This window comes from Balaenoptera acutorostrata, chromosome 18 (genome assembly GCF_949987535.1).
Source record: "Balaenoptera acutorostrata chromosome 18, mBalAcu1.1, whole genome shotgun sequence".
In the NCBI taxonomy this organism is placed as follows: Eukaryota; Metazoa; Chordata; class Mammalia; order Artiodactyla; family Balaenopteridae; genus Balaenoptera; species Balaenoptera acutorostrata.
This window is the reverse complement of record NC_080081.1, coordinates 69,211,867-69,234,254: the sequence shown is the minus strand read 5'-3', so window position 1 is coordinate 69,234,254 and position 22,388 is coordinate 69,211,867. Positions and strand designations below refer to the sequence as shown.

The 22,388-nt window shown below is 41.7% G+C and overlaps 1 protein-coding gene across 4 annotated transcripts in view; it reads right to left on the bottom strand.

Moving 5' to 3' along the window:
* Positions 1-1,564: 1,564 nt before the first annotated feature.
* DCLK1 (doublecortin like kinase 1) overlaps positions 1,565-22,388 on the bottom strand; it is a 331,791-nt gene continuing 310,967 nt past the window's right edge. For 2 of the 4 annotated variants that reach the window (XM_057533165.1, XM_057533169.1), the window contains exon 17: positions 1,565-4,965. In XM_057533165.1, the coding sequence (XP_057389148.1) occupies positions 4,897-4,965 (69 nt within the window). In that variant the 3' untranslated portion in view covers positions 1,565-4,896. The remainder of the gene's footprint in view (positions 4,966-22,388) is intronic. The other 2 variants (XM_057533163.1, XM_057533164.1) reach the window with 1 other exon arrangement.

Below are 22,388 nucleotides of genomic sequence, written 5' to 3'. Positions count from 1 at the left end.
GGACATTTACAGGTAGGGTTTAATTGTAGAGATTGCTCTTCCTTTATGAAAAAGTATGAAGCTAGAGCTCTCACTTGTCTCCGAGGGCAAGAGATTGCAAACCTCATGATCAAAACATCTGCCAGTTAGAGGCTCACTCACTGAAAAATGATCGCATAGCTTCAGCGTTGAAGCCCGAGAATGACAACAACAACAACAAAAAAAAACCAAAGGAAAAATAAAAACCACCCCACCCAGAGGCATTCTCAGCTTCTACATTGAATTTCCTGTTTCCCACCAGTTTACGACCCTTAATGTTACTGGATGGATGGTTGCATATTTGAGATGATTAAAAAATAAAAGACTGCCTTAAAAGCACCACCTCCTCAAGTATGTAACTACACACAAATGAAAGATTCCTTCTGACAGACAGTCCTAGGGACCCCATTTGTTACTGTTTCATGTATAAGCACCATTGAGCCAATTTTTAAAGCACATTTGCAGTGATCAAATATGTCCTCAAGTTTCGCTGATTTTTTTTGTCTTTAAACCAAGAAAGTGTGAAGTGTGTTAATTTACGTGCTTATCATATCCGAATTGACAAAAATGTTAATTTGGAAGTGCTTTTAATCACTATTTTCCTCAACAGACCAGAATGGCTTCATGAAACTTGATTAAATAAAGAAATCCGTATCCCCCAAAGAAGCAGAAATCTGACCATCACTGCATTCAAAATAAGGGTCTGTCTGAGAGCATTTTTCCTGAACTCTTAATGGAAATGGCAGACAACACGCAGGAAAGGCTAACCCTTGAACTGACCAACTTCAAGATTTAAAAAAATCTTTGATTGGATTCCCCCTCGCCCCACCCCCAAATCATATAGCAGTTTTAAAAATTAACGATTTACAAATTATAGAAAAGATACGTTATCTACAATATATGCCAGGTGACTCATTAAATTTTTTTAAACCCACATCCAAATGAATAATTACATTAAACTACCATCTTGGATCTTGGTGCTTTCTAAAATTCTGAATTTACAATGAGGGGACGTACCTGATTTTTTGGTTGTTCTTTTCTCCGGAGAATTGTGCAGAGAAAAGAAGGCAGCGAACCTTCACTCTTTGGAACAGGCCCTCTATAGCAAACTTCAGCCTGGGGCACCTTTTTATGGTCAAATTAAAAACCTTTGAAATTAGAAGTTTATCATGGAAATGCTGACAGATCCTGACCCAGAGAGGCTAGCAGGCAACACAATAATATTAAGAAAGCTCTCCCTCAAGCACAATTGCCTTTCAGCACAGGCGATAGAGTCGTCCAATGGGCACTGCTGGCCAGCAAACAACCATGATTTAATGTGCATGAGCCTTGGTCATACGATAGCTCCGTGACCCTCTAAGCTAAGCCAATTTTTCTTTTCTTTTTTTTTTTTCCAACTGAAATATACCTCAAAGGGTAAAGGATTGCGATTTTAGCCTTCATTCATGGATATATTGCTTTTTTCAACAATATCTGATGGGCCTGTTAACCACCACCCGTGCGGGTCCTGAGCACGTTCTAGGAAGGTCTCACTGAACACAGAACACCAAGCGTTTTCAGTAGTTTATTTGCAATTTTTTCTCTGCTTATTTTAGTATGCACCACGTGTAAGTTAGATAAGGGCTACAGTAAAAACATTTTCAATGACTGAAATCTTACTTTTCCTTCTAACGATCTGGAGCAAATCACATATTCATTGATTATGACGAATAAAATGATTTCTGCTACAATGTCGAGAAAAAAATGTGTTCATCAATATGAACAGTTCTCATCTACAGAGATGGTTTACACGATGCAAGTAATGAAAGTTTTTTCCTTAACAAGTCTACTACCAAACTGAAACAAAATGAATCTTAAAATTCCCTTGAAAATACCATATGGTTGGTCATGTATCAATAAAGGAAAGACAGTCCCCATCACCAGGCCACCACCATAAGAGCTATATTAAATACTTAGGGAAAAAAAATATGGAGACACTTGTGGCAATGATTAAATTGATAATTATAGAGATAGATACACTGCCATAATGGTACATGTTTATTCTATAATAAAGTGAAATAAAAAATAAGATCAATTTGGTTATAGAAATTCCTTAAAGAACACCACCACTTAATTATTTCAAACTTGAACTATCCCAAGAATGTTGTGGAAAAAAAATAGAAAGTACTGGCTAAAAGCAAAAGCAGTCTGGGTACACCCACGTAATCAGCATGCCTTGTGCTTGTCTGTTAACCCTCTGAGTACATCTCTGACATTCAGGATCTCAATAGCTTAGTGCTGAAAAGACTGCATTCCATCTGATTACTCAATATTTCTACTTGACAGGTCACATTCCGCTGTTTATTCAGCATAGATCACTCAAATTCTACAGCGATGCACTGGGATCCCCATGCTGAATGGCCCTGCATTCTTCCGAGCTACCCCTCTGCAGTGTTCTGGGAAACACGCCACAGCTTCACACGGTCCACAGTCCTTCAAGACTTGGATGGAAAAAGGCCTGAGCCATGCACTGTAAGGTCTGTACACTAGATATTGGAGCAATACATGTAATGCCCACGGGAAACGCAGTAATTCAGAGAAAGGAAGGAAAATCACAATCTACTGTAGGTAGGTCTCTGCCCATAGGATTTTTTCATATTCCCACATTTAGAGTTGAGGCCAAGCTATTTACCTACTCCTTAGTCTTACTTAGAATAGTGCTTTGCTTTAGAGTTCTAGAGAAAGCAGTAGTTTCTGACCAGTTCAGGGAACTTTACTAATATGGAATCTACCTACACGCCACACCCTTCCTCGTGTTCTGCCCTCCTCCTCCTCCCCAAAAAACCCAGCTGATTTGTGCTACTTTGTGATGTTGTGTATTAAGCTTTCAGGACCCTCTAAAAGGGAGCGGGGGGCAGGGGTGAATCTCAATAAATGATCTAATATATACATGGCAAGACAACACAGACCGAAGAGATAAACCTAAATGTGAAAGAGCAAAAAACTGGGGGAACCATTTTGCAAAAGTCATGACATGCTGTGATTTTAAAATCTAGAGTAATATAGACCATACCTTCATCAGTTGAAGAGTAAAAAGCAGCCATCGAAGATCCATCTGTATTTGAAAGTAAGAACTGACTGTGGAAGTGCTGCACACAAATTTCAAGACTTCCAGGCACTGAAGGATATTTCAGAGCCGAGACAGTGAGTGCTGTTCAGCCATCTAGATGCAAATTTCATGAGCCATCACTCACTGGTTGTCTCCCGGGCCACAGAGTTGAACAAACCTTAGGAGGACATTCGAGTCGGGCCCCTGCCTCCCAACCCCATGGCCAGCCTCCCCGCTAAGCATCGCAGTGACTACAGGCTGCCTCAGGCCCCCATTCTGAACGTGACACACTGCAGTAGAAGCTCACCTGGGGAGACACAGGGCTAGGGAGAAAGATTTGGTAACAAGAGTAAAATACAGGTGTCGGACAGGACTTGGCCCAAAGAGAGAAAACAGCATCTCCCTCTGGACGGCTAAAGACAGTGCTGTATAAAAAGGTCATCTTAGGGAGTGGAAGTTTTATCCTCAGGAATACCCTCTAGGTCTCCCATCCTGTTCTCCCTGAGAGACTATATGTAGGTAACCCAAAGATGCACATGGAATTATCTTCCCAATGGTTTATTTCTTTAAAAACCATTTTGAGACTATTCTAGATGGTTTGCCCACTCTGCTTTCTCCTCGGCCATCTTGCAGAGCACCTGCCTCTGGGCCCCTATGCCCCGGTGCTCCTCCTCTGTATGGATTCCATACTCTATGTGGATTGCACACTGAAGACTGAAATGCATGAAAAAGCAGGTGAGAAAAAGAACAGGATCTTGTTGCCTCTTTCTGTTTGACATTCCAGCCCTATAGAGCACCTGGCAATTTATTGCTCTTTTCCACCAGTTGTGTGTTTTGTTTGTTTTTTCCTGTAGAGGTCTCATACTGAGCAGGCAGACCCTCACTTACCAAACACAGGACAAGGTATGGTGCCTTCCTGAGGGTCTGCGCTGGCAGTAGCAGCAGCTGAAGTGGAAGCAGCATTTCTGGGGCGTCATCAGCACATCTTCATATGGAGGCAATTTGGGGGTGAGGGCACCATCTATATTCTGGGTCAGGCTGTTGGTCACAGGCCCAAGTCCCTCCAACTCGGGATGCAGGACTCAGGGCAGCTGACAGACCTCCAATGCAAAAAAAGCCCCTTTCTTAATAGGATTGTGAAGAGGAAAGAGGGGTGCTGATGCTTAAGTTATAAACCTGCCATGTTCTAAACCCACAAAAAAGGACACGCAAGATATTATTCTAGACACTCTTCTTGACTGGACATCTCAGCATCTAATAACAACCCCTTGATCTGCAGCAATATCAAGAAACGTGTGTATAAATCCAAAGGCCTGAAAAATCCCCCAAGGTTCCCCATAAAATCCTATGCACTCAGAGGGTTAACAAGTGCTATGTTACATACTGCAGATCCTAGATTGACTGATGAAAACATTCATTGCTTCTATGTTTAAAAAAGTTGCAAAATAGCCTTAACCCTTTGAGGACCCGATTAGCAGCAAGTTGCCATCTCCACCAACGACAAGTCACAGTCTCATTCAGCAAAGGGAAATCGCTACAAGGATACCAGAAAACACTGTTCTGCTCGGCCATTCAAGCATTGAGTGCTAGGTAGATCAGATGAAACTGTTTTACATAAATTTGGAAAAAAAAAATCTCAGAGTCTCAAAGGGTTAAGCTAGGACTTCGAGTGAAAGGGTCTTATTAAAAGGGCGAGTTTGGGGAGCGAACAGTCTCGGAGGAGCTCGGGGAGTAGTCTTCCGATTCCGAGTTGAGTTCGGGCGGAGCTGGCTGGGCCTTGTACCGGCTCCTCACATCCGGGTTGCGTCTTCGTCGGAAAACCTGCCTCTCCTTATCAAGAGCGGTGGTCTAGCAGGGGCATAAAATGAGAAAGAGGACAATTAGGCTGAAGGAAATGGCAAAAGGAACGACTTCTGGAACTTTCTGAGGTCAGAAAAATACGCTGGCTAAGTTAACCTGTCCACGATGGCTCCCTTTTGGTGACCAGAGTCACCACTGCTGGGGTGCCCTCTGCTCCCCCAGAAGCAGCTCCTAAGGGCACCTGGTCATGACATCGCAGGCACAGGCAGGATGGATGATGTCGTGGGTTCAGCAGCTCCCTGGCCCTCCCCAGACCTCCGCTAGCGCCACGTCTAATAATACCCTCGGTCGCTCCCAGCCTAGCCAGAGACCCCCTGGTAAATGGGAACCTCGGGCCTGTGTGTCTGACACGTGAGAACGCCAGGCATGTCTCGTTCATCAACATTCAGCTCCAGGCAGCTGTCTAATAAAGATGAGAGGTGATGAAGTTGTCAGACATGGAAACAGAGCCACAAGCTCGTCCTGTTATTTTAGCACCTCCTCATTCTAAATGATCTTATTATCTGTTGATGAGAAAGTGTGGCTCAATCTCTGGCAAGGATGGGTTTAATTTGAATGAACCCAATGCCTGAAATTGAAAACTGCTTTGAATGCAATTAAACCTGATGGAAACCTTCCCATGGATTTTCCTTTACAAAGTTCATTTTCATTGTAGTGTGTGGTCATTTACGAAACTGAGGTTCGATGTTTGTTGTAGGTATTCCAACTCTTGGGCCCTATGCCTCCTTTTCCTGAGGAAACCTCATATGATCTCCAGGATGTGCTCTCCAGCCATAGCTCTGGAAGTTATTATGACATCAGGATTGGGAAGGGCATGACTTCATTACAGATTTAATGGGTGTGAGGAGGAACAGATCATTACAGAGAAACCTTACACAGAGGGCAGAAGAGCAGGTACAAAGCCTGAAGAAAAATACAGAACACATATAAAAGTTGAAGGCATCCTTGTTTGAAAGTCCCTCTTTAAAAGGATGTAGCCTGGAGGTTATTCTGCTTTTAAGAGATTACTTTTCCTCTACAGGGATATATACCACCATTTTTCCTCTTGGAAATTTACTGTTAGCTTCTTCAAAGAACAGAGATAAATTTATAGCCAGCCGGGTTCTGAGAACAAAGTGAAAACTAAGCCCCTCATACAACTGCAGTGTAGCATTAGAGCAATCTCAGATCTAAAATGGGGCAATCAAAGTTCCAGAATGAAGTAATAAAGAAAGAGAGGCAGTGTATAGAAACCAGTACAGTAAATGGCTTCATGAGGCTGAACTGTTCTGCTTTAAAAACTATCCACACACTGAATAACAGTGTTACAAATCAATGAGGAAGATAAACTTTAATAACTCACTTCTTGTTTCACTAGATTGTTAATACAATGATTCGATAACTGGTGTGTTGAAGTGTCTACCTTTGATTCTTCGAAGTGTCTAATTTTTAAGGACCCTCAACTCACATACATAGTTCTTGGTCTTATACCCACCGATTTTATGATATTTTTCAGCATCATAAATCCAAATTCCTAACTTTATTTAAAACATTGTAAAGTTACAACACATGGTATTTTGCTTTCAAAGCAAACTGAAAATGCTCTGTTTGTGTAGAGTTGAATGTAAAAAAACAGGCGTCTATTTAGTCTGACACATAAAAACCACTCTGTAGTTAATCCAAGAGTAATATAAACGCTTCTCTTGGTCATAAAAAATATTTTTATTTCTACCTTCTTGAGAAAGAAAACAGTCACTGGCATGGGACTAATACTGCCTAGTGGACTGAGGTTCTCTGGCGTCGGGGAGAAACTGCACATCGGGTTTGTAGTCAGAAATTCTGAGTCCTGTTCCGTCCACTGCTGGCCGCGGGAACTGTTCACTTAGTTCTCAGTTAAATACGGAGCAGGGATAACGCCCTCCCACCCTCCAGAGTTGCTATATGTAAAAATGGATGTGCAAATGCTTTCAAAATGGTGAAGACTCCCAGAAATGGAAGGTGGTGTTTTGTTTTGTTTTTTTTCTTTACAACGTAAGATATTGTTTTGAAATGAAGGAACTGCAGGTCAGAGGAAAACAATGCAAAACAAAGCTCACATTAGAACTTATCTCAGAGTACTTTCCCTCCCTGCCCACTCTCACTAGCACCTTCTCCATATTTACCTCATCTCCCCATAATTGACTCAGTTATTCCAAGTCACGCTCTTGGCTGTCAGCACTGAAATGGGCCATTTCTCCACCAATACTGTAACGCGGTTTATGCAGACGCTGGTGGCACTCATGGGCTTGGATGGTCCCATCCCCCTTATTTTCATGTGCATTTCTCCAGATGCTCATAAGGTCAATCATATTCTCTTCCTTACTTGTCCCTCTGCCTGGACAGCCCTTGCTCTGGCCCATTTAAGCAGTCAGTTCTGGCCACTCCTGCCAGTTTCTCTAGTTAGCAGCTTTTAAATGCTGGCCTTTGCTGATGGGCCTTCATGCTCAAATGCTCCTGGGCTTTCAGTTGTGCTGATTCACCCGTAACTTCACAGCAGCTATTTTTGGAAACATAGCATGTCATGATCACAGGTCATGGAAAAGGGTGTGATGGTTGTTTCTGTTGGATGTATAGACTCTTAGAATGGAAAGAGCATTTATAAAGCATTCTTTGCCCAGGGCTTTGCCTTTACAGGCAGGGAAACTGAGGCCCAGGTATGTGGAGAGATTTGCCCGTATCGCATCACTGACTAGGAATAGAACTCAGTTCTCCTCCCACATGAGGCCCAGGCAATTTCTTCCCATTTAAAGTCTATTGAAACAGAACTCAAAGGAGCCGCTGCACTCCAGTGGTTCCCTCCTCCGATCCCAGCCAGGGTGAGCCAGGGAGGAGATAGCACGAACAGCATCAGAGGCCAAAAGACCAGGGCTTTCCCAGGCTGATGGCCCGAGAGCTCTCTCAGGGACCGCAAGCCAGCCTCCACCACGTGTACAATCCCATTCTGGGTCTGTAAACTCCTAGGGAGACCTGGGTCTGATGATAGACAGGCAGTTCCTGACCCACCCAGGTCCTCGCAACATTCTCAAATGCTACACAAGCAATGCTTAGTGCTCCCAACAGACTTGCTGTCAAAGATGATTGAGAGGGCATCACCGTCCACAGGCCTCTCCTCCCAGGGCTCCTGCTTATTCTGCTTCTGGCTCTATGGACTGTGGTTCATTTTAAGAACTTCTCTGTGTTCCCATGCAGCCCAGTACAGCTATCACTGTGCATCCTGCCTGCAACGCAATTGACTCTGAGGCACTGTCTTCCCTGCCACGTTGTAGACTGTGTGGAGGGCAACATCAAGTCTGGGCATCCTGTCTGTGTTCCCCACAGCTCATAGCACACAGGAGATACTCTCCAAATGCTGTGGCTTTAGAAATATGAGAAAGCACAACAGAGGTCACATTATTTCCCTCTAGAGCACCCAACCCCCAGCCCATCCTGCACACAGCTGACTGACAGGTCAATTATCCCCAGGTCCGATTTGTTTACAATTCCTCATAAAGTTGAACTCCTTGTCCTAACAGTCACAATGTGCTTACGATAAAAATTTCCAGGGTCTAGTTCCTGTTATTACTCAAAATGAGCCTGTGATATCAGCAGACCTCATGTCCCCGCTAGTGGACACAGCATCCACTTAGCTTACGGTTAACCATGCCTCGGTCTCCCTTTGGTTCCATCCCCCGCTCGCGTAATCTGTGGTTCCAGTGAAGGGGACCCTACCTCCATCTCTCAGGGTGGGGTGCAGATGGGCTTGTGACCCAGAAGCAAGCCTGTGCTGACTGTGTTCGCCAATACCCGTGATTGGTTCAGGATGGGCACCCGACCCAGTTCACGGGACATGAGACTTCCGCTGAGACTTCACATTCACAGTGAATCCCAACTGAGAGGTGGCAAGCCTGGAGCTGCTTCCCACATCCTGGTACCACGTGAAGTTCCAGACTAAAGCCATCACGGGGAGGCAGAGTGGAGGGATGGAAAGAAACCAAGCCCTACTGAGTGCTGAATCCACACATCACTGAAGCCAGACCCAACCTTTGGACCTTTCAGATTATATAAAATCATACTTCTTCTTTTTGCTGAAAGCCAGTTTGGTTTGGGTTTTCTTCCCTTGCAATCCAAACAGTCCTAACTGATATCTCTCTGAAGGTACTTTAGTCACGCTCACCTCTGCATCCTGGCTTACGGTGTTCACCAACCTGACATCACCTCTCCCACTTCCTGCCCACTCACATTTCTCTATTTTCCAAGATTTGATCAAATTCTACCTTCTGCATCACACTTTTTCTTTCTAAATTCCTCAGGCAAGTACTGTCTTGACCAAACTTTTGACACTTACTGCACACAGGCCTATTACCTTTCCTTTGCATATTTCCCAAATCCCATGCAAACTGCTCTAGGGTAGGATCTGAAACTTCTTTGCATTTTCCAGAATGCCGAGCCAACTGTGACACACATATAAGGGACATATTAAATATTTCTTAGTTAATACAGAATTAGATTATTTTAGGTGATTATATACTTTCCAAATAGCAATGACAAAAGAAAATAGAACCCCAAACAACTCTATAATACAAAAGAGTAAGAAGTTAAAGGTATTAAGAGTCCAATATTTAAGAGTGCAATTTGTTTTAGATATGATCAAATGCTTACGTTAGATAACATTAATAACCTCATATATTTATCTACTCAACAACTACATATTTTGGTCCAATTCCTGATCACAGTAAGCACTGTTATATATGATATCTTTAGAATTTTAAGTGTGGCTGTAAAATTAATTGCCTCTAAAATCTGTACAGTTAAAATTTTACAGTTGAACTCTGTGGCCCGACATGTAGTTCAAGACAGATGAATTCAGCAAAGAAATAGAATAATAGGCCAACACATAATTTTTTAAAGTATTGCTATAAAAATATATATTATCCAACTGATAATTTTCTCCCCAGAAAACATTCAAAACATAACTTTCCCTCTGAAGTGCTGTATCATAGATTTATATTCAGGGCCCTTTCAACCATTTCTGAAAGACTGCTTTTCTCTTTCTCAATCACAAAAATTTCCCAGATACCAAGGAAATCGGGTCTCTCCTCCCTAATGCCTATCTTCATAAGGTAAGGTGGTCCTAAGTCTTGATGTTCCATTAAAACTTAAGACTTCCTAACGGATTTATTATTTTATTAGTTATTTTGCTCATGGTTTGCAGCTTTGTGGAACAGACATGAATGGACTTGCAGTAGAATTCCCAAGTGTTTCCTCAGTAAGTTATCACTTCATTAAAAGCTCGTAAGAGAATCTGAAGCCTGCATTATCACATTTTGGTGCTAAGTATCACAGGTTAGAGGTGAGCAAGAAATCTCTTGAGATTCTGGAGTTGACCAGTAGTAACCAAATAGGAAGCTCTAATCTAGTTATTTAAAATATGTACCCAATAACAACGGCTATGTCGTGTGCGGGGCTATAGCCAGCTAACAGTGGACTGGGGGATCCTGACAAACAGACCAAATAACTGACCAAATAAAATGATATGGAGAAACTAATATAAACCCGCTCTACGTGAAAGAAGCACTGCATATCCCTACCTCAGATTGCAAGCTCTTGGTGATCAGAGTGTCCTTAGGAGATGCTAGATGAAGTGTGAAAACCGAGGAATGGTAAGATCATGCCAGTTACCTCAGCAAATCTGGGGGCGACACACATAGCAGTTGGAGCTCTTAGAGAAATTCATATCCATCACGTTTTGGTGCCTGCCCTAACACCAAGCATGCACAAATCAGAGACGGTGCTTGCCTAATACCCAGACAATTTATCCCAACAATAGATACATCTTTGGCCTTTTCTGTTACAATAAAACAACACTATCCTCCACACAGTACTCAGATATTTTCAATCCTTCTTCCTGATATTAAATTTGGAAATCAGCATAAATACCTAGGAGGTACCCATCTGGCCTATCTTTGCAATGTTATAGGAAAAATACAGCATGGAGGCGGAAGGTCAGGAATGAAGTGAGAATATGAATTGGAGCATTACTTTGTTTTTGCAAGTCTGAGTCACCCACATCTGTGTAATGCTTGCCTTGTCTGGTAGCCTTAGCTTAATCTCCTTGGTAGCAGCAGCAGGGGGAAGTCAGGAGACCCAGCCTTTTGTCCTAGCTCAGCTGATTATGTGACCTTGGACACGTTTTCTAACCACATCAAGCCATTTCCCAGTCCGCAGCCTGAGCTGAGGTACAGTGCCTCCCTCCTAGGGAAACTTCCACCTATGAAATACCTGAATATGCTTAATATCACCATCAATCTACTAAAATGGGTTATGTTTTTCTCTTAGCAAACAACAGGCCTTCCAGTCTATGGATCAAAAATATTTCTGTTCTGCACTATGTGCAGGACCCACAAGAGATGCACCTCGTTTAAGTTCGGAGGCGATGTTTTCTGTCGTGGCAGTAATTATTGGATTTAAGTAACTGCATTTTTCAGAGGCGAACGGTGACTGTTTTTCCTTTTTCGCTTTTCTTAATTTATTGCCAGCCATCCCAAACAGTCTTCATTTCATTAATAAAAGAACATTATCGTGCATGTTGCCTTTGAGCCCATCCATTATTCATACTACCTAGGAGACTGAGCCAGGGATGCAGCTGTTGGGGCATTAATCTCAGGAACGCTCTCTCCTTTGCTCGCCCTTACTCTGTAGGGACTGAGTTACGATTTGCTTGCCACTTTGGAAATGTTTTGCTTGATAGTAAAATTAAACTGACACCTAGATTGATACATCCACCCTTCTCATTTTTTGTTTTGGCTTGCTGTCATGCTTATTATGGTTCTGTTTCGTTTTCCTTTAATATCCTTTTGGGGGTCTCGCCAGGAACTTGCACAGTATCTGGATCTAAGACACGGTATTTCCCTAAAGTGAAGGTGACCATTTAAATGGCAAAAGGAGGCTTCATGAAACCAGCGGCCTTCAAAGCTCCTTTCTAGGTACCCATCTCTTAAATGTGATTCCTCATTTCCTGGGGCAGGGCGGTCCCACGCTTCCCCACCACTTCATAAATATAGGCTCCTCCCGCTGATCTGGTTCTTAATAGAATCCCACATTGGTCCAACTCTGCAGAGGGTTGCTGGTGGTCTCCCATCAGGGGGTTAAAATGATAGCCACCTGAGGTCAGGTTTCTCGAGGGCAAAATTCATGTGTTTACTCTGCCCTACGGCCCCTGATTTTCTCACAGCAGAAGCTAAGCTGAGCTGCCATGTTGTTTTTCCTTCATCATGCTAGTAAACTAAAGGACAGGTGTAGGCATAGTTTATATTAAGAAAATCTATGAAAATTTAGAACTTACTAAGCAGGTAGATTAAGGGGTAACTCCTTTTATTACAAAAACGATTTTTTTAGCTTTGCCGAAGAATTACTCTTGGGTTGCTACAGTGGGATGCTACTGTAGAGCATCTCATATGTGGTTTGATTGTCCAAACTCTTAAAAAAACACATTTATCTTCACAATCGGGGTTTCTCTATATTAATGGTCCCTTCATGGGAAAATTCAATCATTCATTAATTTAACAAATATTTATTGAAGTGCCTTCTATGTACTGTGCATTCCACTAGCTGGTGGTGATACAGTTTTTAACAAGCCCGCCAGGTGGTTTTTTTTTTTGTTTTTTTTTTAACTTGGCCATGCCACACAGCTTGCGGGATCTTAGTTCCCTGACCAGGGATCGAACCAGAGCCGCAGCAGTGAAAGCGCCGAGTTCTAACCACTGGACCGCCAGGGAACCCCCTGCCTTTTAATTTAGAAACATTTTTCTCCTACAACAGGAATTGAGAAACTTTTTCTGGGAAGGCCAAGAGTTAATACTTTAGACTTTGTAGGCTATATGATTCTCTGACACAACTACTCAATTCTGCCCTTGTAGAGTAGAAGCAACCATAGGTAATTTATAAATGAATGGGTGTGGCTGTGTGCCAATAAAACTTTATTTAAAAACCAGGCAGTGAGCTAGATTTGGCCCATTGGCTGTAATTTGCCAATCCCTGTCCTAGAGGATAACTTTTTAAACTTATACTTCATCAGGGGCTATAGACTAAAATTTAATGCCCCCAATTCATGAATAATCTAACATATAAGTTATTCAACAGTTTATCCCAATCAGAACATCAAAAAAGGTCACGGTTCTACTTTAATAACAAATGCTTGGATCTGGAGAGAGATCAGTTTTCCCAGGAAAATCTGTCTCTCGTGTGGTGTGGAGGGGATGATTTTCTCTTGGAACAGTCTTTTCTGGGCTCCTCATTTGGGCTGGGTCCATGAAGGCGCTTTTGCACAGGCCACTCATGTCATCTTCACCCCACATTTGGAAGGTTGATAATACTCGTCTCATTTTTATAGATGGGGAAACTAAGAATCAGAGGAGGAGGAACATGTACCTTGCCCAAGGTCACAACACAGTAAGTAGGACAGGCTGGATCCAAAACCAGGGCTTCTTGACACCAAAGCCACAGACTCTCCATGCAACTCTCCATGCACAGAGCTGCCAATCTTTAATCAAATTTGTTTCATTTCAATTTTCAAGACTTTTTAGTTTCTAGAAGTGTCATGTGTTTGACATGTATTTGAGAATTGTCTGACTTCAGCATATGGATATTTACACTCTTTCTTAATAGAATAACAGTGTGTCAATACTTACGATTAAGTTCTTTATGATTATTCTTTCCTACACATTTATACCTGATAAAACCTACATCCTATCAGTGAACATCACTGAGGAACATACGGAGGCAAAGTATGGCAGGAAAGAATACATAGAATATAGAGTGTAGGCATCTTTTTAAATCATAAAGAGGGAAAGAGGTTCTGAAGCAAGATGAAAATAAATACGATACCACAAAATTTTCCATCAATACCGACAATCACCAGGAATCTCAGGAAAACATATACAGTTTACACCCAATCAGTAAGTCTTGGAATGCCATGGAAATTTCTCATTTCTAATAGCAAGTATGTTAAGTTTTAAAAAGACAAATATATATATTGTTGGGATCTGCTCTTAAGGGGGCTCTGAAGGTAAAACGAAACAAAATAAAATCTCAAACAGCGAGCAACCTGTTTGACTTGGTAAAATAACACAGATGTCTCACTAGCCCTGTGTCTCTCTCAATGACCATTTGTGGAACTATAATACAAAGTACTGTGGCCCAGCTTTTGAGCCTCCTGGCCAATAACTCACTTTTTAGCATCACGGTACAGCTGCCATACCAAACCTCATACCTCCCCTATACTTTTCTCTGCAATCACAGTTTGGATGGTTTTGAAGTTTAAATCTATGTCTCTTCTATGTGTTAAGTGCTGGGGTACGGAGGGCGGTTAATCCCTTCCTAGAACAGAGGCCCCTGCCCGTCCTTCCTGCAGCCCTTTCTACACTCATGGAGGATGGGGGGACTTTTCTCCACGGCAGAGCAAGGCCAAGGCCACCGTCCCTAAAGCAACCTGTGCCCTGCAACTTGCTGTGTGCCTTTGGAACCCTCCTCACACCACGTGGGGGGTTCCTCTCTGGCTTTTGTGGGAACCGGTCTTCCAAACCTGCGCCGAGCAAGATGCATTTAACTGACCCCACTCCTTTTCACACCCGAGCACGACAGCATCTAATAGCCTTGCAAGGGCTGCGTACAGCTGCTGCTGCTCTGCCTCGTTACTCGCTGTTTCAGGACAGTGCTCGAATCTAGTACGCACGCGAGTCACGCCAGGCCTGACCTCAACCCCCCTTCTGTCCTAGCTCACCTCCGCGTTTTCTCTTATTTGGTGTTCTTAGCGTATGTCTTGTTTTGATATTTGTTTCATTTAATCAGGTTCTGGCTGTGGCCTTGTTCTGCGTGCGGAAGATGCAGGAATTCTCCACGTGTTGCCACCGGGCCAGCTTCACTTGAGAGAGGCAGGGATGTGTGTGAGAGGGTGGCCTGGCCCAGGCAGCGCATTCCTGGGAGAGGCTCACCTCCGGACCCTGGGGGACAGCAGCAAGGCCTCCCGCAAGAAGCAGCCGTGCGGGGTGCTGCTCCCCTGGCTGCCGCTCGGGAGCCTCCCTCTGTTCCAGGCAGGAGAAGGACTGCGAGGAGGAGGCACGGCCCCACCATTCCTCCAGTCCCCCAAGAGCCTACTAAGAGGGACACGCCGGGGCTTCCCTGGTGGCGCAGTGGTTGAGAGTCTGCCTGCCAATGCAGGGGACACGGGTTCGAGCCCTGGTCTGGGAGGATCCCACCTGCCGCGGAGCAGCTGGGCCCGTGAGCCACAATTACTGAGCCTGCGCGTCTGGAGCCTGTGCTCCGCAACAAGAGAGGCCGCGATAGTGAGAGGTCCGCGCGCCGCGATGGAGAGTGGCCCCCGCTCGCCGCAACTAGAGAAAGCCCTCGCACAGAAACGAAGACCCAACACAGCCAAAAATAAATAAATAATTAAAAAAAAAAAAAAAAAAAAAGAGGGACATGCCCGAATTCTGGGCACCCCGAAGAGCCTTTCCCCAGCCTCTGCCCTGATGTGAGCTGCCTTACGAAATGCAAGCTCGCCTCCCAGGCGTTCTGCTCAGAGCAGTGAAGACGGCCAGGAGCCCTTGTAAACACAACAACTGGGAGTGGGGATGTTTCACCTGCAACGATTGTTTATGTTAGAAAGTTGGCTGCCACCATGGTTAGACAAATGCTCCCACTACTTCCGTGGAGATAAAAGGCGAGCATGTGCAGTCAGTGAGGAGAGTGTGTTCGTTCCGGGCTAACCGGCACATTATAAAACCTCCTAATTAAGCATATACGCCCAAGAGCTTTAGCATCATTTCTCCAATTTAGCTTTACATACTGGGTGCGCCGTTCAGTACAGCATTAACTATAAACGTTGTTGTTACTGCCCCCAGCTGGAAAACAGAGCAGTTTATGTGTGAAAGAAAAAAGAGATTATCTTCCATCTGCTCCTGCCCATTATTCAGGGATGTGTCATTTTGTCTGCTGATGGGAGCCATCGCTAGGATTTTAGTCAAACGACCTTTTTATACTTGGCTACGTTTATTAATTACTGTGTTTGTTTGGTGTTTTGCACCCACCCCCTAAGCCCACAAATTTAGTAATATAATTTTCTAGAGGGTTTTTTTGGAAATTTATATGTGTAATTTGTGTTATACCAATATGCACAACTGTAATTAGACATATTTGATGCCTATTTTTAATTGTATATCAACTGTACTCATATATGTTTGGTTAATAAGCCTGAGGTTAGGAGACATACAATTAAAAAAGGACGGAGCTTGATTTGATTTATAGAAAGAACAAAACCAGGCAAAGCTAATTAATGTGGACAGACTCCAGGTCAGCGTTTACCCTTAGGGCTGGCTGCGTGACCCTCCTGGAAGGGCCCTGGGGGCTGGGGGTCCTCTGGGGGTGCTAGGAACGTTCTGTGCCTGACCTGGGTGCTGCTTACAGTGGTGTGCTCACTTGGTGAAAATTCGTTGAGATGTGCACTCATGTGCACTCTTCAAAACGTATATTATCTTTCAGGAAAAAGTAAAAGATGGATGGATCATCTTCCATGTAAAAAGAGTCTGCACAAAGGCAAATCATGATGGATTCACCCCCCCCCCAAAAAAAAGGTTAAAAATAAAAAAGTTCTTTCTGTATCTATAAAGCTATTTATTTAGGTAAATAAAAAGGTGGGTGTGCAACTCCTGTATGCAGATCTGTCTAGAAGATACAAATAGCCTTCCATGTAAAACTGACTTTGATATTTATTGAAGTTTGGGTATTTTCTTGCTTTCAGCAGGCTTAGAAATTATCACAATCTTAGATATTTGGATAGTTTGTCAAAGGGTAGCCTTTTCTGCATCTCTAATGCCTTTGATTCTAGTGTCTAATTATATTAAAAAATTAAGAGTAATAATTGGGGGTTAAATTGTATATTATATACGTTATTCTTTCTTTTCTTTCCTTTTTTTTTTTTTTTTTTTTAACAACTTGGTCTATTCCATGAACAGCATAAGGCACCATCATTTGGGGGAAATGCCAAACCCAGTGGAATTTTTTCTTAGCAAACGCTAAGATGTGGAGCTTTACCTGGAGATCATTTCAGAAACATTAAGATGGAGGAGAAAAGTTACCTAGGACTTCTCAGAGTTCATTCCTCATATCATCAAAACTCATCCTGCCTGTGGATAACTTAAAGAGACACAAACAATGCCCCTTGAAGGAAATGCCAGCGCAGTTGACTGGAATAGAAAACGATTGGATAGAATTCTTAACCCAGTTAAAAAAAAATCGATACCTCCCATAGTCCCTTTTGCTTGAGCAGATAAGCCAGCTAAGTAATCTGACCGTTACAAAATATCGAAAAATAAATTCATGCAATAGCTAGTACATAAAGGGATGTACCAGGGGGAGAGAGGTAACAATAAAACAAAAACAAAATGAAACAAAAAGGTGGAGAATTTGAAAACACAAGCTTACCAACACACACAATGCATTCTATAGCTCACTGTGCTCGGAGGAGCTTCTATGACTAAGGTGTAAATGCATTGTTTCATCCATCTACTAAGGTTAAGGTCGGGCTTGATGATTTTAAAATGACAGTATATACTTCTATAGAACATATACTAAGGTACTATTGTTCTTCCATTTGTTAAGGGACAAAACACTAGAAATCATTGTTTTAATTAGCAACATCAGGCAAATGCTTTGACATTAACACTAAATATACTGTCCTTTTAACTGTAAGGAAAATTGATACTGAGCATGTGCAATGGAAAGAAAGCTGGCAAATGTCAGTGTGAATAATGGGGTGAAAAAAAAGAATGAGGGGGTGTGGCATCTCAATCAAGATTAAAATGAAACTGATAAAGCAGCATATGGACTGGATAACAAATCAAAAGCATGTTTATCCACTGAAGGAACTGGTTAATGGAGACTGCCAGCACGTTGCCATGGAAACACTGACTTGAGCTGCACCATCTCATACCTTATCCAATACATTCCTGGTTGTTGGTAGTAGTCCAAAGACCCTGATCTCTTGATGGTAAACCCGTGGTCCAGCTGAGCAGAGAGAAATGGGGGCAACTCAGTGGATCGACATTGTGCTAAAGTATTAAGACTCCAGACCAAGCTGTTCTTCATTGACTATATATGTATATAGAGTTACGATGCCTCTTCTGCAGGGTGACTAGCTAATATCCTAAATCTGCACATTGAAAATAAAAAGGCGAGAAAGACACTAATCCCCCATGAATACATCGGAGGCCAATTTGTTAGAAAAGATCTAATTTGTCAAACAAGGTTTTGAATGCACATTTAATAATACCCTCTCAATTTCAAAAGATATAAACACGTCTTCATATTCTAGAGCAATGGAAAATGCTTTACAATAAAGTGCTGAAATCAGCTTTAGCCACCTAAGAGAAAGCAGATTGGACGCCCCCCCCACCAAATCTTACCCCATGAAGCTTAAGTTTGAGGCCTTCATAAATATGAAATAAAAGATGAAAAGAATCAAGTTTTGAATCCCCATAAATCATAGCAATTTGGATTTCTTTCTTTAAGAGTTAATCTTCAAAAGCAGAGCTACTCTTAAAGGTGAATCAATTACATTTCTGAACTAAAAAGATATGGTATAAAACAGTAAATTTTCTCCAAGAAAATATAGAAAATAAAATGAAAAATAATTTTCGCTGTATATTAAAAAATTGCTTATAACAAAAGGTACAATAGAGGACAGGATAAGTTCTCAAAGTTGTTCCTCCTGGAATAAGTTGTTAGCCTTTGGCTACCTAGGAATAAAAGATTCAATCCCCAGATTTGAGAAACAATAATCATGCCGTATGCCCACTCCCCCATTCTGCCCATGAGAGGATGCAAGTTGACCACCTTTCTTTCTGGAGAGGCTCATGAGTGCTTTCAAGTGTGGTACTGGCATGATGCTGATGACAGTTTCTACTACAAAATTCACAAAGGCATTTCAAAAACATGCCGGGGCACTCGTTCAAACTAAAAACTGCTCAGAAGATTTGGTATTCTGATTATAAACTAGGCTATCCCAGTGTTCACGGAACAGCAATGTGAGATTTTAATCTTTTTTAAAATGTACAGTTCGTTTTATTTAGAAAAAAAAAAATTGAAGTACACTTGCTGTTAGGAAGATGAAGGCCTGCATTTGTTTCAGCCCAGGGATGTCTACTCAGTAACTGGCTCTTTATTGCCATCTACAGGCAAAGTGCCCCATAACTCCGCATTTGGGAATGCCCCAGTGCAGAGGTCTCTCGCTTTAGAAGGAAGCTTCCCACTATCACAATTATTTGCACATTGATTAGTATGGATTTGTTCAATTAGACTGAAATGCTCTACTTGTATGACCAAAATGCAAAAGAAGAACTCGAAAGCATTAGGAAAATTGTTGGCTAAAATAATAAACAGCATTAAATGAGGAAAAATAAATTGGAAGTGACATCTGAGTCATCGGTTCTTCATCAAGCTGAGCAAATCTAATAACGCCTCCCTCCCATCCCTCGGCTCTCAAGAAGTCCGCCGTTAAAATGTCATCTCTAATTCCATTTTATGTCTATAAATTGCATTTTAATAACCTTTTGTTTCCCTTTCTCTGTTCTGTTCTGGGTTTCTTTGGTTTGGTTTGGTTTGGTTTTAATCCCCCGACCACTGGGAAAGGCAGTGGAGGAACAATGGACGCAGACTGTTGTAGTTCTAAGGACAGCAATGGGTTTCCACCTAATCATGTCACCTGACCTAAATGTCAGATACCTTTTCTCCTTCGAGAAGGGCTCTATGATGCCCGTGAGCCTCCAGCTGGTAATTACTCTCCCAGCCAACTCGAGGACCTTAATATAAAGTTATCATTTGTCCTCTCTTTGGTCTTAATAATGTAAGGGGTGGGAGAAAGAGAAGTAAAAAATGACAACACGAACAGAAAACATTAAGGTTCAGAACCATGAATGCATGTTAAACTACACTCGTGTCATAAATTACACCTGTGATTAGAGTCTGTTTGTTATGACAGTATGCTCTTTTCTCCTTTGTCATTCCGAGAAAGAAAAAGTGTCATGAATTCCTTTATGAGCAGATAGTGAGGTTTCTAACTAAGGCAAGAGAATTACCGGTTAAAGACCAATGATTTAATTGCTGATTTTCTGAAAAAACAAGCAGATACTCTGTTCTAAACAGTATATATATTTTCTAATTTTAAAGGGTGTATATAGTTTACAAAAAAGTAGTCCTATAATAGAGGCAGTTTAAAATAAAATACATCATTTGATAGCCTCTGGGGAAAGCATTCATGCCCATGGGAAAAAATTCTGTCTGCATGAAATCTATGCTGAAATCAGGTTTTTTTCCTGTGTTTATCAAATAGAAGTCATAATGGTATTATATTAATTACAGAAATTTCTATCATGTGGGTGAATCAGTAATTATATTCCATTATTAAATTGTCAAATGATCTTTATAGAATGCACCATTTATGAAAGCTATTCCTTCTACCTCTCACTTACATTCTGTCTCACAGCAGAATATCGTTCCTTTGCAATTATACTTTAGCTTGAGTTGGGGATATTATTTAATGCCAGGGCTCCTTTATCTTGTGATGGTCCCCTGAGTCTAATTCTGTGCACTTTAAGAATGGGAACATGGTTATGGAGTATACGTTGACTTATCCGGTGCTATTTTGAAAGTTAATAACAAAGGCAGCCAACCTGGCTCGTTTCTAACTCCCAGCCCTGCCCTGCACCTAGTGACCTACCCCAGTTTCTTATGGAGGGTGTGGACATTTATGAGGGAAAAGCATTCTGGAGAAGATGCATAAATGCATATATTATGGCCGGCCAGCTTCTCCTTAAATACCCCCTGAAATTTACAGCCATATTCTCTTTAATGTTTGAAATATTAATGATAGTGGTCAACATGTGAATTGTGCTTTAGAATTGACAAGGCACTTTTTCAGATATTTCTCCAAAAAGTCAATTATTTTGAGCCTGAGTTAAGTTGATGATTTTTTTCACAACTTTGTAGTGGATAAAGAGATTAAATAAGCTTGCAACTAATGCACAACTCAGCATCACACAGCCCATTTTACAATTTATATTAACCAGTTGGTACAGTCTCCATAGAAACATGTTAGTGATGAACTGAGAAACTGATATTAAATTGCATTCAAAATGGTCCAGTCATAGAAACAAAAAAAATCAGTTGGACCTTTAATCTTCAAATACTAACTGAAGTTTTTCTTGGAGATCTACTTAGATGATGTTTTAATAAACTCATATGGATTAGGTTTCAAAATTTATCCAGGTTTGATTAAAGTAGGATTTCCCCTCCCATCTGTGTTGTCTGTACATTGGAGAATTGCCCTGAAGTTCCTGCTCTCAGTCATTACAAGACTCCCAGAATACTGTGAACAAAGCATTCTTGAGCAACCAAGGCAAACTTAACCAAAGACTAGTTAAAATAAAAGACCAGGAAAAACGAAACAAAACCCAAAATGACAGAGGTGGAAAAAGCACCCTCTCTAGCAGTTGTAAGCCCTCAGCAGGAGCAGAAAAGCAGTTCTTTTCATGGACAAGTGTGCTGGCAGTCCATTCCCAAAGAAAATTGTGGAAACAAACATTTTGGAATATACTTGTGTCTTACATGAATGATGAAAGCAGAGGATAGAATGTCTGGTTTCCCTGAGAAGCACCATGAGATTGTTACTTTCAAAAATTAGTGATTGAATATTAGCTGATAACAAAGAATGCTGACGATCGATGAAGACAGGACGGACACTGCACTTCTACACTGAATTTCCTTAGAAAGAACTAAAGAGAGAGAGAGAGGGCCAGAAGAACAACTTGCAATGTTAAATCCCCAGTAGCGCTGAGGAGCATGGGGAGAGAGTATGCATTCTATTTAGCGCCGTCAGTGTACTCCTGAACCAGTAACTCATGCTCATGTAACTCCCTGCTGAAAGGGTTCAATCAAAAAACATGAAACGCAACTAGTCCAGGAAAGTATATGCATGCATTCGTGCCACCTGCAAATTCTGGAAACTCCTATTAAATATTTAGTAACCCAGATCTGGGATTGGTTGTATCAAATAGGTCACTTAGTTATCTTTTGCTTTACCTGGAGTTCTAGCACCACCAAAAAAGAAAAAGAGAAAGAAAAGAAAAACACCTGTAGAAGTAGTTAAATATTCAGTATTGCTGAAGAGCATGATGTATGTTTAGTAGCATAAATACTTTTAAAAATTCGAGATCATAGTGTCTAAGTTCTTTGTTTTAAAAAAGAAAAACAGCTCAAGTGATTTCACACTGAATATGCTGTTAAAATGTATGTACTCTGAAAAAAAGAGGAAATAATTAAAAACTCAAGTAATCTGGGACTTGAATATATTTACTCTAGAATATGACACTGGGAA